The following is a 12893-nucleotide window of genomic DNA, read 5'->3' on the forward strand; positions in this document are numbered from 1 at the left end:
ACTAGTAATTTTTCTAAAAGCAATTAAATGGAAAGAAAGAAGCAAAATAGGAGTTAAGGAAAGCAACCAGGATAGTGTTCAAAGCAGAGCACAAAGACAATTTGCCAACTGCATTGCAAGACCAGAGGAAGACGTTTTTAGCATGCACATTTCTGAAATGCAGAGAAAGGAAAAAGGGGTAGAGAGACACCAAGTACAGAGAAGGGTGAATCAAAGAAACAGGCTCATTCTTTTATTGATTTAATAAGAAATTAGTGGGCACTATTATTTGGAGACACTATGTTAGACATGGGGAATGCAATGATAAGTAAAATTAATACAATTTCTGTCCTCAGAGAACTTAACTATCTAGTAGAACAATGGGCAACAAACAAGATGATAAATAATGGACTACAGTACGGGGCTTAGAAAAAGCCTAAAGTTCCTACATACACACACACACACACACACACACACATATATCAATATAGGAGAATCAAATTTAATCCAAGGCATCTTTGAAACAATGTCACTCTTGCCTACAGCAGAAATAAGAGATAACAGCATTTGAAGACCAGAGAGTTCTTCTTGCATGGACAAAGAGTTTGGGAATGAGTGGCCTTAAAGAAAGTAAGCTCTTAAGATAAATTGGAGGAACTAAAGAAACCGGAGCACAGGGAAGAGTCGGGAAGACCGGCATGATAAAGGAATGACTTCTTTTCCCTTAAACTATATTAGGAAACCACAGAAAAATTTTAGGTGGCAGAACTCACATTGTCTAAATTATGTTACAGAATATAAAGCTCACTCTGACGACTGTATGAAGATAGGATAAGGGGGCACAAAAGACACAGGCAAGAGTAGTAGTCTAGCCTTGGATTAAGGTAGTGAGGCAGCAGGTGATGGGTCAAGTAGCTGGGTCCCTGTCATCCATCTGTGAGATCTATACTGAGTTCCAGGCTGCTGGCTTGGCCTGGCCCATCCATGGCTGTTACAGGCACTTGACGAGTGAACCAGTGAGTGGAAGATATTTCTCTGCCTTTCAAATAAATAGTATTTAGGAAAAAATATTTAGAAAAGTCAAAAAATAGTATTTAGTATTTATAAAATAGTATTTTCTTAAAAAAATTTTTGCTTTTTTGGCACATTAGGTTTGAGGTATTTATCAAGCATCCATTTGGAAATATCTGCAGTTAAAAGACCTTAGACTAGACACATCCTTTAGGAAATCATTACCATAAGTCATATGGAAATGCAGAATAGTATCTGAGGAAGAGTAAAAGAGAGCAAAGAAATAATGGAGCAACTGGACGAGAGAGGAAAGTTCAGAAGCCACTAGATATTAGATTGCGTCCATATGTTGATAGAAATGATTTATCAGAGAGGTAATTCTGTTATTCTCATCAAAATATGAGATGAGTCCATCCAAAGTTAGGTAGATGTGAAATACCAGATTACCACATTAAAAAAAATATAAACCATGGATACCAAAGTTTATGATTTGGCAGGAATATTAACTAAGTGGTGAAAGAACAGGAAGCCAAACTGAGCTCAAAGGAAATCCACTCTAAAAGAATATAAACTTAATTAATCTTTGCAAGGTTGAAAAAAGTGCTAGTAAATCACAAACACCTAACTAAAAAAATAAGCTTGATTCATGTACAATCTCATCAGCCCTATTCATCTACTTTAAAATATTGCAAGTCACATGGTCAGTACAATTAAAATGTCTTTAAATTGCCTACCCAGCCACTGTTAGACACTGAAGTTCAGCAGCGATTCTTATAGGATGACTTGTTGGAATTAAGTGTTTCAGAGCAATTTTTTCCTCAGGTCCCACTTGTAACTGTGCTGTGGCCAAATAAACAGAGCTGAAAGTGCCTATAAAAACAATTTATTAGGTTTTTCAGTATTTGGTTTTAAGATGTTAATGAAAAAATGCTAAAATATACCAAAGAAATTGTAATGGTATTAGATTAAAACAGGCGTGTTCATTTTACTGTAAATATCAGTTACATTTTCATTCTTCCCAGGAGGAAAAAAAGAAAATCTATTACCATAATTAGTAATATAATCATGGTCATAATATTTAAAAAGCAGTATATTTTTCAATTTAAAAATAATGAAAATCAAAATTGCTCAAGGAAAAGGGAAAAGAACTTACACAGATAAGAAAGTTTACCCCCAAATTACCTTCTCCAATTTTGTCCTTAATCTTAAACACATTGCCAAGTTGTGGAACAGCTTCATAAAGCTTCTCAATATCCTTTTTAACACCTATCAAGGAAACAAAAATTTATGGTTACAATCAAGGAGAGTTTTTTTATAACTTAAATTAAAAAAACTCAAAGAGATAAACTTTAAGATACGAGTATTACAAATGAAAAGTTTTAATAAATCTCAAAATTATAACTAAAACTCTATAAAGTTGTTATAATTTATACTTTTTTCTTAATTTATTTATTTGAAAAACAGAGTTACATAGAGAAAAGGAGAGACAGAGAGGGCGAGAGCAAGAGAGAGCGAGCGAGCAAGAGAGCGCTTCTATCTGCTGGTTCACTCCCCAGTTGGTTACATTAGCCAGGGCTAGACCAGGCTGACGCCAGAAACAAGGAGCTTCATCTGAGTCTCCCATGTGAGTGGCAGAAGTGTAAGGACTTGGGCCATCTTTCTACTGCTTTCTCAGACTCATTAGCAGGAAGCTATATCAGAAGTGGAGCAACCAGGACATGAACCGGGGCCTATATGGGATACTAGTGTCACAGGTGGAGGCTTAACCTGGTATACCACAATCCCAGCCCATACATATTTCTTGAAGTAACAAAAATGACAGTCCCAGAACTAAATACACCAAATTTCTACTACACTGAATTTATATGAATATACACTGTTATTACATAAAATACAGCACAATGAAGAACGTAAATTAAAATAACTGAACAATCTGTGCTGTGATCACCAGAAGGCATGGCAGGATGCAATACCATGTTCTTGAAAACTCTCCCCCAAGGATAAAAAAAAAATATTACAGGCTTGGAAATGTCTTATGTACTGAATTCAGAGGTCTACTGAAGTTCATGTAAACTGCTACTTTTAAATCAGTATCAGCTCTTTACAAAAATATACATAGTTAAAACAATGGGAGGTAATAATATATCTAAAGGCCCAAGATTTTTATTACCATATTTAGGCCAAGCTATTTTAAGTTATAATATGCCAGGGCCAGCACTGTGTCTCACTTGGTTAATCCTCCACCTGCAGTGCTGGCATCCCATATGGGTGCCGGGTTCTAGTCCCGGTTGCTCCTCTTCCAGTCCAGCTCTCTGCTGTGGCCTGGGAAGGTAGTGGAGGATGGCCCAAGTGCTTGGGCCCCTGCACCCACATGGAGACCAGGAGGAAGCACCTGGCTCCCGGCTTCAGATCGGCACAGTGCGCCAGTTGTAGTGGCCATGTGGGGGGTGAACCTGCGGAAGGAAGACCTTTCTCTCTGTCTCTCTCTAACTCTGCCTGTCAAATTAAAAAAAAAAAAAAAAGTTACAATATGCCACAAAGTATAACAGACAAGACATTTTCAAAGCACTCTTACATGCATTATCTTTTCAGTTGTTCAATTTCTGTGATTTAGCAGAACAGGAATTATTATCCTGATTTTTCAGATTAAGAAACCATTTCTCGGGGAGTTAAATCATTTACCCAATTTCACAGAAGTACTGCTGCTGCCTACAGACTCATTCATTTAATACACTTTTGAAAAACGCTCATCAATGGACATATTTAAAAAAATGAACAAAAGTGGTACGCCACTGTTCTCTAGGAGCTCAGTCTAGTAAAGACAGCCATTATCACCCTTAATGCAATGGTAATGGTAATAGAATGCAATGATAACTGTAATAGAAGAACCTATATTTGACTAAATAGAAGGGTGGGGGCAGAGAACAAACACTTCTGAAAGTACCAGAAGTTTTCAGGTCAGAGTTAAGCTGTGTTCTGCAGTATTCACCAAGTAGCAAAAGTGGAAGACAGTTTAGGAAGGAGCTACGTTATGTATGTAAAGACACAGAAATGGAAAAAGAAATACATGATTAGGGAATGGAGGAGGGCAAGGAGAGAATGAAATACAACACAGCTGGGGAAGGGAAGGGCAGAGAATACAAACAAAAGCCACTGGAAACTTTTAAATAGAGGTTGGGATTAAAGGGGAGGAGAAATTATTTTGAGCTAGAGACTAAATAATAGGCCAAAAAGACATGGTCCAATGTCATTTCTTCTGTATTTACCCATCTATGGAAATGGGAAGAAGTGAAATTACCCCAACCTTTCCATGTCATATTTCACAGGTATACTGGACAAAGACTTTCATGGATTTCAACACAAGAGGCAATGTAACACAGCAATTACGTGCATCAGTTAGGAGTGGGTAGAGTGGGGTTGGGGGGTGTTAGAATTCAGGCTCCAGTATTTATTAGCCAGCATGACCCTCCTTGTGCACACGGCTTCTCTGAACCTTAGTTTCTCCATCTACAAAAAGGAGTAATAATGGTGCCAATGCCACTGCAATACTTTAAGGATTAAATACCATAAGTACAGATGCCTCTTGATGTACACTGAGGTTATGTCCTGATGAGTCCACTGTGAACTGAAAGTATCTTACACTGAAAATGCATTTAATACATCTAACCTACCAAACATCACAGCTTATCAACAAAGTACATTGTAAAGTGAAGGTGGGGAACCTTTTTCTGCCATGGACCACTTGTATATTTACAACATCATTTGGGAGCCATACAAAATCATTAACTTACAAATTAGCCTGCTATAGATTTATAGAATTTCAAGTTCCGCCTGTAGCTGCCTTGGCAGGGCTAGACCAAATGATTTTGCAGGCAGCTTGTGGGCTGCACATTCCCCACACATCCTATACAGTATCAGCTGTTTATTTGTGTGGCCTCCTGGCAACTGGGAGCTGCAGCTTGATGCACTGCATAGCATCACAAGAGAGTATCATATTGCCTATCACTAGCCTGGAAAAAGATCAAAATTCAAACTACAGTTTCTACTGAACACATATCATTTTCACACTAACATAAAGCCAAAAATTATAAAGCTGGAAAATTTTAAGTTGAAGCTTCGTATGCCTGGGACTATCTATGTGTTAAAGCTTTTTACACAACTGGCACACAGTATATATTAAATAAATGACAGTGACAGTTCATACTGTTGGAGCTATGGGCTAGCTCAAGTGTCAGTCTCCTCTGATATCCTATTTAAATTAGCTTTCCTTCCATTCCTTCCATTACCCTGTTCACTGTTATTCCACTGTTATTTGTTTACTGTCTGTCTCCTCCTATTAGAACACAAGCTCCAGCCATACAGATTCCCTTTCTATATAGTTCACCATAGTATTCTCAGCTCCTAGTTGGAACAGTGCCTGACACGTTTGTTGAATAAATGAATCACTGATATCATTATGGGCATTGAGAGCTGTAAAAAGAAAGTTTAGAAATCACTACAGAATGAAGCCAAAGACAGTTATTAGTTACCTTACTTACCAACTACAATAGTACTTTACTCTGGAAGCCAAAACAACTTTCTAACAGTCACAGTTACCATAGTTAATTACAATCTTTCCTAATGAGTATCAATTCCAGTCAGCTTCAAATTCCATAGCGTCAAAGGAAAAGTACCATAAATAGGTATTAAAATAGTATGTTCTATTTGATATCCCATTTCTTTGGTTCTAAGACAATTATACAAGCCCTGGAATTGGGATGCATTTTATAACTGTCAGCATCAAAACTGTGAATAGGTGTCAGTGACTTGAAGAAAATCAGAGCATTCACTTAACCCTTAAGTTTATTTTGGTGCAAAAAAATTCTGAGCGATAAGAAAACATGGTGACATACTCTAACTGGAAGCATTTCTGATGTGAACATAAAATAATGGTGATTTTCGGGGGTTTAAAAATAACAACACTTCAAGAAGTTTTATTTATTCACTTGAAAGGCAGAGAGACAGGAGAGATCATTCATGTGCTGGTTCTATCCCCAAATGCCCCAACAGCTGAGGCTGTGCCACACTGAAGCCAGGAGTCTGGAACCCCATCTGGCTCACCCACATGGGTGGCAGGGGCTCAGGGACCTGAACCATCATCTGCTACCTCCCAGGGGCATGAGCAGGAAACTGGATTGGAAGTGAACAGCCAGGACTCAATCCCGGGTACGCTGATAGGGGATACTAGGGTCCCCAATACCACCATGCCTGCCCCATGAGGAAATGTTGTAGCACTGTTTGTAGTGTTTATTATTAAATGTATCCAAGTGTTTATATGCATATTTATGTGATTAATAATACTGAAAGCTTTCTATTGATAACAGTCTTGCTGTCCAAGAGTTTCATGTTGCTATTTGTTAGTTACAATTAAACAGAATTAAAAATTGTTTTCCTCAGTTGTATTAACTACATGAGACAGTACAGGAATATTTTCATTATCAGGGAAACTTCTATTGGACAGCATTGATATACAGAGGAAACTTGGAATCTAAAGATCTAGATTCAACTCCTGTCATAAACAGCACGAGACTTTGGTTTCTTCATTTATACAACAAAGGTACTGGATCAGATGAACTTTACCTTCCAAGTACAATATAGTCGATGTTCTTCTATGAGTTCAACACTTTGGAACTTCCTTTTGCATAAGCATGAGTTTGCAGTTATTAGTAGAGATATTGGTTAACTGGTAGAAATCATAAGAAGCAAATATACGTAATAAGAAAATTCTATAAACGGGGCTGGTGCACTGGCATAGTGGGGAAAGCCGCTGCCTGCGGTGCTGGCATCCCACATGGGCGCCGGTTTGGGACCTGGCTGCTCCTCTTCCGATCCAGTTCTCTACTATGGCCTGGGAAAGCAGAAGATGGCTCAAGACCTTGGGCCCCTGCACCTGCATGGGAGACCTGGAAGAAGTTCCTGGCTCCTGGCTTTGGATCGGCACAGCTCTGGCCGTTGCGGCCATCTGGGGAGTGAATCATCGGATGGAAGACCTCTCTTTCTCTCTCTCTCTCTGTAACTCTGCCTTTCAAATAAATAAATCTTTAAAAAAAAAAAAAAAGAAAGAAAGAAAAGAAAATGTTATAATGCACAAACCATACAAGTAAACATGTAAACTTAATGTGCTTGCACACTGCTACTCAGATACTATATACTTCTTTACAAACTCAAAAATTTTCATATTAAGGTTACCTGTCACCATGGAAAGCTGTGACATGATTAAACAATAAAATTTCCTGGCAACAAAGACAATGCAATATTCCTCAGATTCTGAAGTGCAAGGTCAGAGTAAAAAGAAAAGGGTTTTCATATCAAAAGGTGGAAAATCTTAAAGACAGAGACAAATGAATACAGACTTTGAGGATTGAGAGAAGACCCTGAAAAGTCTGATGTGCTAAAACAACAACAACAACAACAAAACTATATAAATGCCCATACCATAGTCACAAAAATCTAGGCTTCTGCTCTGAAATTTTAAGTAAATGCTGTTTTCTGCTATGTAATACATCCAAGTTGGGTTTATTATACCAACAACTTCCTTAGCTACACCCCCTGCTTACATTTGCAATAAAGCAGCCACAATTATTCTATTAAAGCTAAGTCACTATATATATAGTCATATATTTTGCTCAAGCCCTCTAATGGTTTCCCATCTGACTCCATATAAAAGTCACTTCACATCACTGACTTTACTCTCATCACTTTCTCTTTCTAGCCACGCATCAGATCTTCCATCTTTTGGTTTACTCCCCAAATGGCCACAACAGCTAGGGCTGGGCCACACCGAAGCCTAGTGCCACAAGTGCCAGCTGAACCCACTGCACCACAACTTTGGTCCCTCCTGCCTCCTGGCTATTCTTGAATGCTGAGCACACTCCTATCTCACAGCCTTTGTACTTTCTGCTTCCTTGTCATGACATCCCATACTCCCTATCAGAGCGCTGGTTGGAGTCCCGCTGCTCCATGTCTGATCCAACTTTAGGCTAAAGAATCTGGGAAAACAGTAGATGATGGCCTAAGCATCTGGGCCCAAATTTGGGCCACCCATAAGGGAGACTTGGATGTAATTCTAGACTCCTGGGTTTGGCCTGGCCCAGTCCAGCCTTTGCAGCCATTTGGGGAGTAAACCAGTGGATCAAAGATGTGTCACTCTACTTTTCAAAAAAAAAAAAAAAAATCTTAAAAAGTTAAATGATTCAATGATTAAAATAATTAAAAAATTCAAAAAATTTGTGTCAAAGTGGAATTAAAAGATAATGTGCATGTCTCATGAACTTTCTGAAGATTTCTCATATAATTTAACCCCAACTGCGATACTCTTGAAAGTGAAAGGGAGTGCTAATAATTACATTATAATAGTAAGTATAAACCAGATTTTTTCCAGAAAATCCAAGATGGTAGCTATAATACATTTTAGAAGCAAAAGTTAAGGGCATCCATACAATATACAGTACAAAGGATACACTCAGTATACAAGTATAAATATATAAATAATATATATGTAATATGCATTACTATTACATATATTTATAAATATACTCATATATAAGTAATATATATGTATATATTGTTTATAAGTAGTTTATGCTTATTTTTTCATTGAAAAGATTTTTCTCAGTATGCTTGGCATATTGCAGATACATATGGGGGGAAAAGCTCGCTGAAACAAGAATAAATATTTGACCTAATACTATGCCAGGTACTTTGTGCACTGCAGCATTTTTCTTAATAGAAAAAAATGCAAACTGATGTAGAGGGCCAACAAGACAAGTCAAATAAATTATAACATACTAGGTAATGGAACTTAAGTTGTAGAGTACTTACAAGAAATGTTTGAAGATATGTTTAGCAAAAAATGGATTAGAAACAAATTGATACCAATTTCAATTTAATTTTTTTATCTCCATATGGATACACAATACAAAACAAAATGTTAACACTGGCAATATTTAAACAGTTGGATAATATTTCCTTATTTTGGCTTGCTATACTTCCTAATTTTCTTCAATAAAAGTATATATAATTTGAAAAATTTGAAAAATGTGACAAGTATCCCAAATCAAAGGGCTAAGCTAATCATCTATTACACTAAGAATTTAACTTTATATCCTTGTATTAAATTAGTCATTCAAATATTTTCAAACATTTACTATATTCGACATTGCTAGCTACCAAGAATGCAAAGATATATATATAGATAGATAGATAGATAAAAATTCCACTATCCAATAAAAAACATGACTTCAGTAAGGAGTAAAGTTAATGAGGTCCAGGCACATCACTGTCTCTTGATCTAATTGAGAAAGCCAGTCAGAGTAGATCATGAGACAGTGATGTGCCTGGACCTCATCAACTTTACTCCTTACTGAAGTTACGCCTTTCATATAACCTTAGCTTTTACTAAGGGTCATTTTTAAAAAGAACCACATGAATGACATTTTGGCATGTTTTATAAATTATCATTGGTACTATTTATAATGTCCAATGTGTTATGTAAAAGCTACAAAACTTGGCCATCGCTCTCTAACGCCAGCGCCGCCTCTCGCTTGCCGAGCTCCAGCCGAAGGAGGAGGGGGGTAAGTAAGGAGGTCTTTATACCATGGCTCATACAAAGCAGACTACCGCAAATCGACTGGTGGTAAAGCACCCAGGAAGCAACTGGCTACAAAAGCCGCTCGCAAGAGTGCGCCCTCTACTGGAGGGGTGAAGAAACCTCATCGTTACAGGCCTGGTACCGTGGCACTTCGTGAAATCAGACGTTATCAGAAGTCCACTGAGCTTCTTATTCGCAAACTCCCCTTCCAGCGTCTGGTGCGAGAAATCGCTCAGGACTTCAAAACAGACCTGCGCTTCCAGAGCGCAGCTATTGGTGCTTTGCAGGAGGCAAGTGAGGCCTATCTGGTTGGCCTTTTTGAAGACACCAACCTGTGTGCTATCCATGCCAAACGTGTAACAATTATGCCAAAAGACATCCAGCTAGCACGCCGCATACGTGGAGAACGTGCTTAAGAATCCACTATGACGGGAAACATTTCATTCTCAAAAAAATTTTTTTTCTCTTCTTCCTGTTATTGGTAGTTCTGAACGTTAGATATTTTTTCCCATGGGGTCAAAAGGTACCTAAGTATATGACTGCGAGTGGAAAATAGGGGACAGAAATCAGGTATTGGCAGTTTTTCCATTTTCATTTGTGTGTGGATTTTTAATATAAGTGCGGGGACGTAAAGCATTAATGCAAGTCAAAATGTTTCAGTGAACAAGTTTCAGCAGTTCAACTTTATAACAATTATAAATAAACCTGTTAAATTTTTCTGGACAAAAAAAAAGCTACAAAACTTTTGATATTTGGAATAAAATTCACTCCATTCTTTATTTCCTAACAGATTTTCAGAATAGCCTGAGTTGGATTCTCCTGAACATAATGCTAAAACAAGTCAGATTTGTCCACACATTCTACTTAATTAAAGGGAACTTAAGAAAACACAGAATGTTAAACAACACATTATTGTATTACTAGATTGGATTTTGTATCCAATGACTGATAAGGAAGGAACAGGGACCACATTCATGAAAGCCATGTATTTTAAGATTATTTCAGTAGGAGTGTACAAGATGAACTGGAGGATGAACAGAAGTCAAAGCCAACAGTTTAAGCAGGGAACTTCATTATACTTTAGGAACAAAGTGTAAAAATGAATTAATGTGCTAGAAATGGGAGTGGTGAGATGCAATGCCATACATATTAAACAGAAGGAAGACAAAGCTGGGTGACTAGATAGGTGAGTAAATACAAGGCATAAAATGAAGACAACACTGAGTTTTAACTGTAGATATGGGGGTAACAGTGACTCTCATGACCAAATACAGGGAGACCTAGAAGGGTACCCATTTTGATACCAAAGAAGAGTTTAGTTTTTAGGCAGAAAGAAAAGTATCCAATATATTTTTCAAGGCTGGGGTTACAATCTATTTTGTAGTGTGTAAACTATGTATGTATCATGAATAAAAGGTAAAAGTTAACATCTTTTGGACAAGCACTAAATTCACTTAAGATCAAGATGGAAAAGGTTTTAGACACCTTTATGAGAAAAAGAATAGAACTAGACACTCCACTATTTAACAAATATTTGTTAAATGCCCACCATGTACCATATACAGTGCTGGAGCAGGAATGAAAGTATAGATTTTAGTGTACAAAACACAGTGCTGTTGGAGCCTCTCCTCAAGGTCTTTGGTATGGTCAAACAACACTTCATGAAGTTCAATGACATGTACTGCTTTGTTACTGTTATATATATATTTATATATTTTTTGTTATATTTATTTTTGCCACTGAATTCTGCTTTGGAATTCTTCCGTGACAATCCCTTCAGTGTTGATTTCCAACCAAGCTTAATGCAATATGACGAGAGACTGGCCAACAGGTGTAGAAGAGAAATTCTCATCCGGGCATCAACAGGCTTCTGACGTCTTACTCAAGTTAGCAGTATTTAGTATTAGTTAGACTGTATAATGGCATGGTTGGACCCCAAACCTGCTCAAATGCAATCTAATTCTAGATATCTTATGAAACTTTTGCTGATTGGTAAAATGCTCCTAAATCAACATACAACTCACTTTAAAGAGTCAATGTGATTTTTTCCAAAAGCAACAGAAAATACAGAATGGCTGCCCGCACATTTTGGGAACTGTATGTCATTGGAATTACACATACCTGGCAGTTTAAAATTCTGCTCACGTTTTTTTAACGAGCCATCAGCCTGAAGCCGGTCACAGGAGGAAGAAAAGGCCATTGGCTCCTCCATCTGAATCTCCAATGTCGCCTCCATCACCAAACAAGTGGGATGCCAAGGTGCCGGCTAGGGGGTCATGGCCGCAGGGAGAGCACTGGAGAGGGTGAAGAAATCACTCACTGAAGCAAGCACTCGAAGGGGCAGGCACTTCAAAACGCGCCCTAAGTCCAAATCCCCAAAAAACCAACCGTGACCATCCCTAGGGTCCCCGTCCAGAAACGCCAGCAGGGGTCGGGAGGCAGCGTTTCCAGTCGGGGGAGCCCGAGCAGCCGCGGGCCCGGGCAGCGGGCAGCGGGGCCGTGGGGGAGGGGGCGTGCGTGAGCCGCGGGACGGTTTGTCCCGAGCAAGACAACGGAGGGAGACATCGTTTGACCCCTGAAAGGGAGCGCCCGGACACTCGTTCAGGGAGCCACGCAAGCTGGTGGAGAACAGAGGAGATAGTAGCCGCGAGCGCCGGACGGAGGAAGGGAAGGGGCAATGAATGGCTTCCTTAGCGGGCGCCGGCGGAGGGCCGCGAGCGCCGGGCGAAGACCCCCCACCCCCACCCGACGCGAGACCGAACGGGATGCTTAGTGCGCAGGCGCGCGACTTTCCCGCCGCAGGTCGGAGGGCTCCGCCGGGGAGCAGCACTGCGACAAAACCGAAGGCACGGCCCGGAATTCGTTTCTAATCCCTCACAATCCCGCGCCATGGAACAAACAGTCGGAAACTCACGGTTTAAGGGAGTTCGACTTCTAGGGCTCCCAGGTGGCTGGGTCACCGCCTCCAAGAGCTCCCAACCTAGCGAGCTGGCCAAACGCGCCTGCGCGACACTTCCCGCCTCGCTGCTTCTGCCGGCGCACGCGCGCTCTACAACTCTCGGCGCCGTGGACCGGCTGCAGCGCGCTTGCGCACGAGTCAAGCGGCCGCCTCTGCATCGCGGCGCCTGAGAAAGCGGTTACGCCAGGATAACCCTTTACTAAACTACAGAGTGAACCGTAGGCCAAGGGCCCAGCGTTATTTTCAGGAAAGAATGTACTTCAGAAAAAGAAAAACCTCAAGATCCGGCATTCTGACATATCCGTGTATACTGTG

General features: G+C 39.6%; 1 protein-coding gene and 1 pseudogene across 4 annotated transcripts in view; one reads left to right on the forward strand and one right to left on the reverse strand.

Moving 5' to 3' along the window:
- The window catches only part of CDC7 (cell division cycle 7), a 29530-nt gene extending 16862 nt beyond the window's left edge, over positions 1-12668 (reverse strand). For 2 of the 4 annotated variants that reach the window (XM_070078052.1, XM_051857522.2), the window contains exons 1-4: positions 12534-12668; positions 11741-11913; positions 2173-2256; positions 1725-1860 (exon numbers count right to left, since the gene is read on the reverse strand). In XM_070078052.1, the coding sequence (XP_069934153.1) occupies positions 1725-1860; positions 2173-2256; positions 11741-11855 (335 nt within the window). In that variant the 5' untranslated portion in view covers positions 11856-11913; positions 12534-12668. The other 2 variants (XM_070078050.1, XM_070078051.1) reach the window with 2 other exon arrangements.
- LOC100356206 (histone H3.3A-like) lies at positions 9611-10149 on the forward strand (annotated as a pseudogene).
- Positions 12669-12893: the final 225 nt, after the last annotated feature.

The sequence above is a fragment of the Oryctolagus cuniculus genome, chromosome 7 (genome assembly GCF_964237555.1).
Source record: "Oryctolagus cuniculus chromosome 7, mOryCun1.1, whole genome shotgun sequence".
Classification (NCBI taxonomy): Eukaryota; Metazoa; Chordata; class Mammalia; order Lagomorpha; family Leporidae; genus Oryctolagus; species Oryctolagus cuniculus.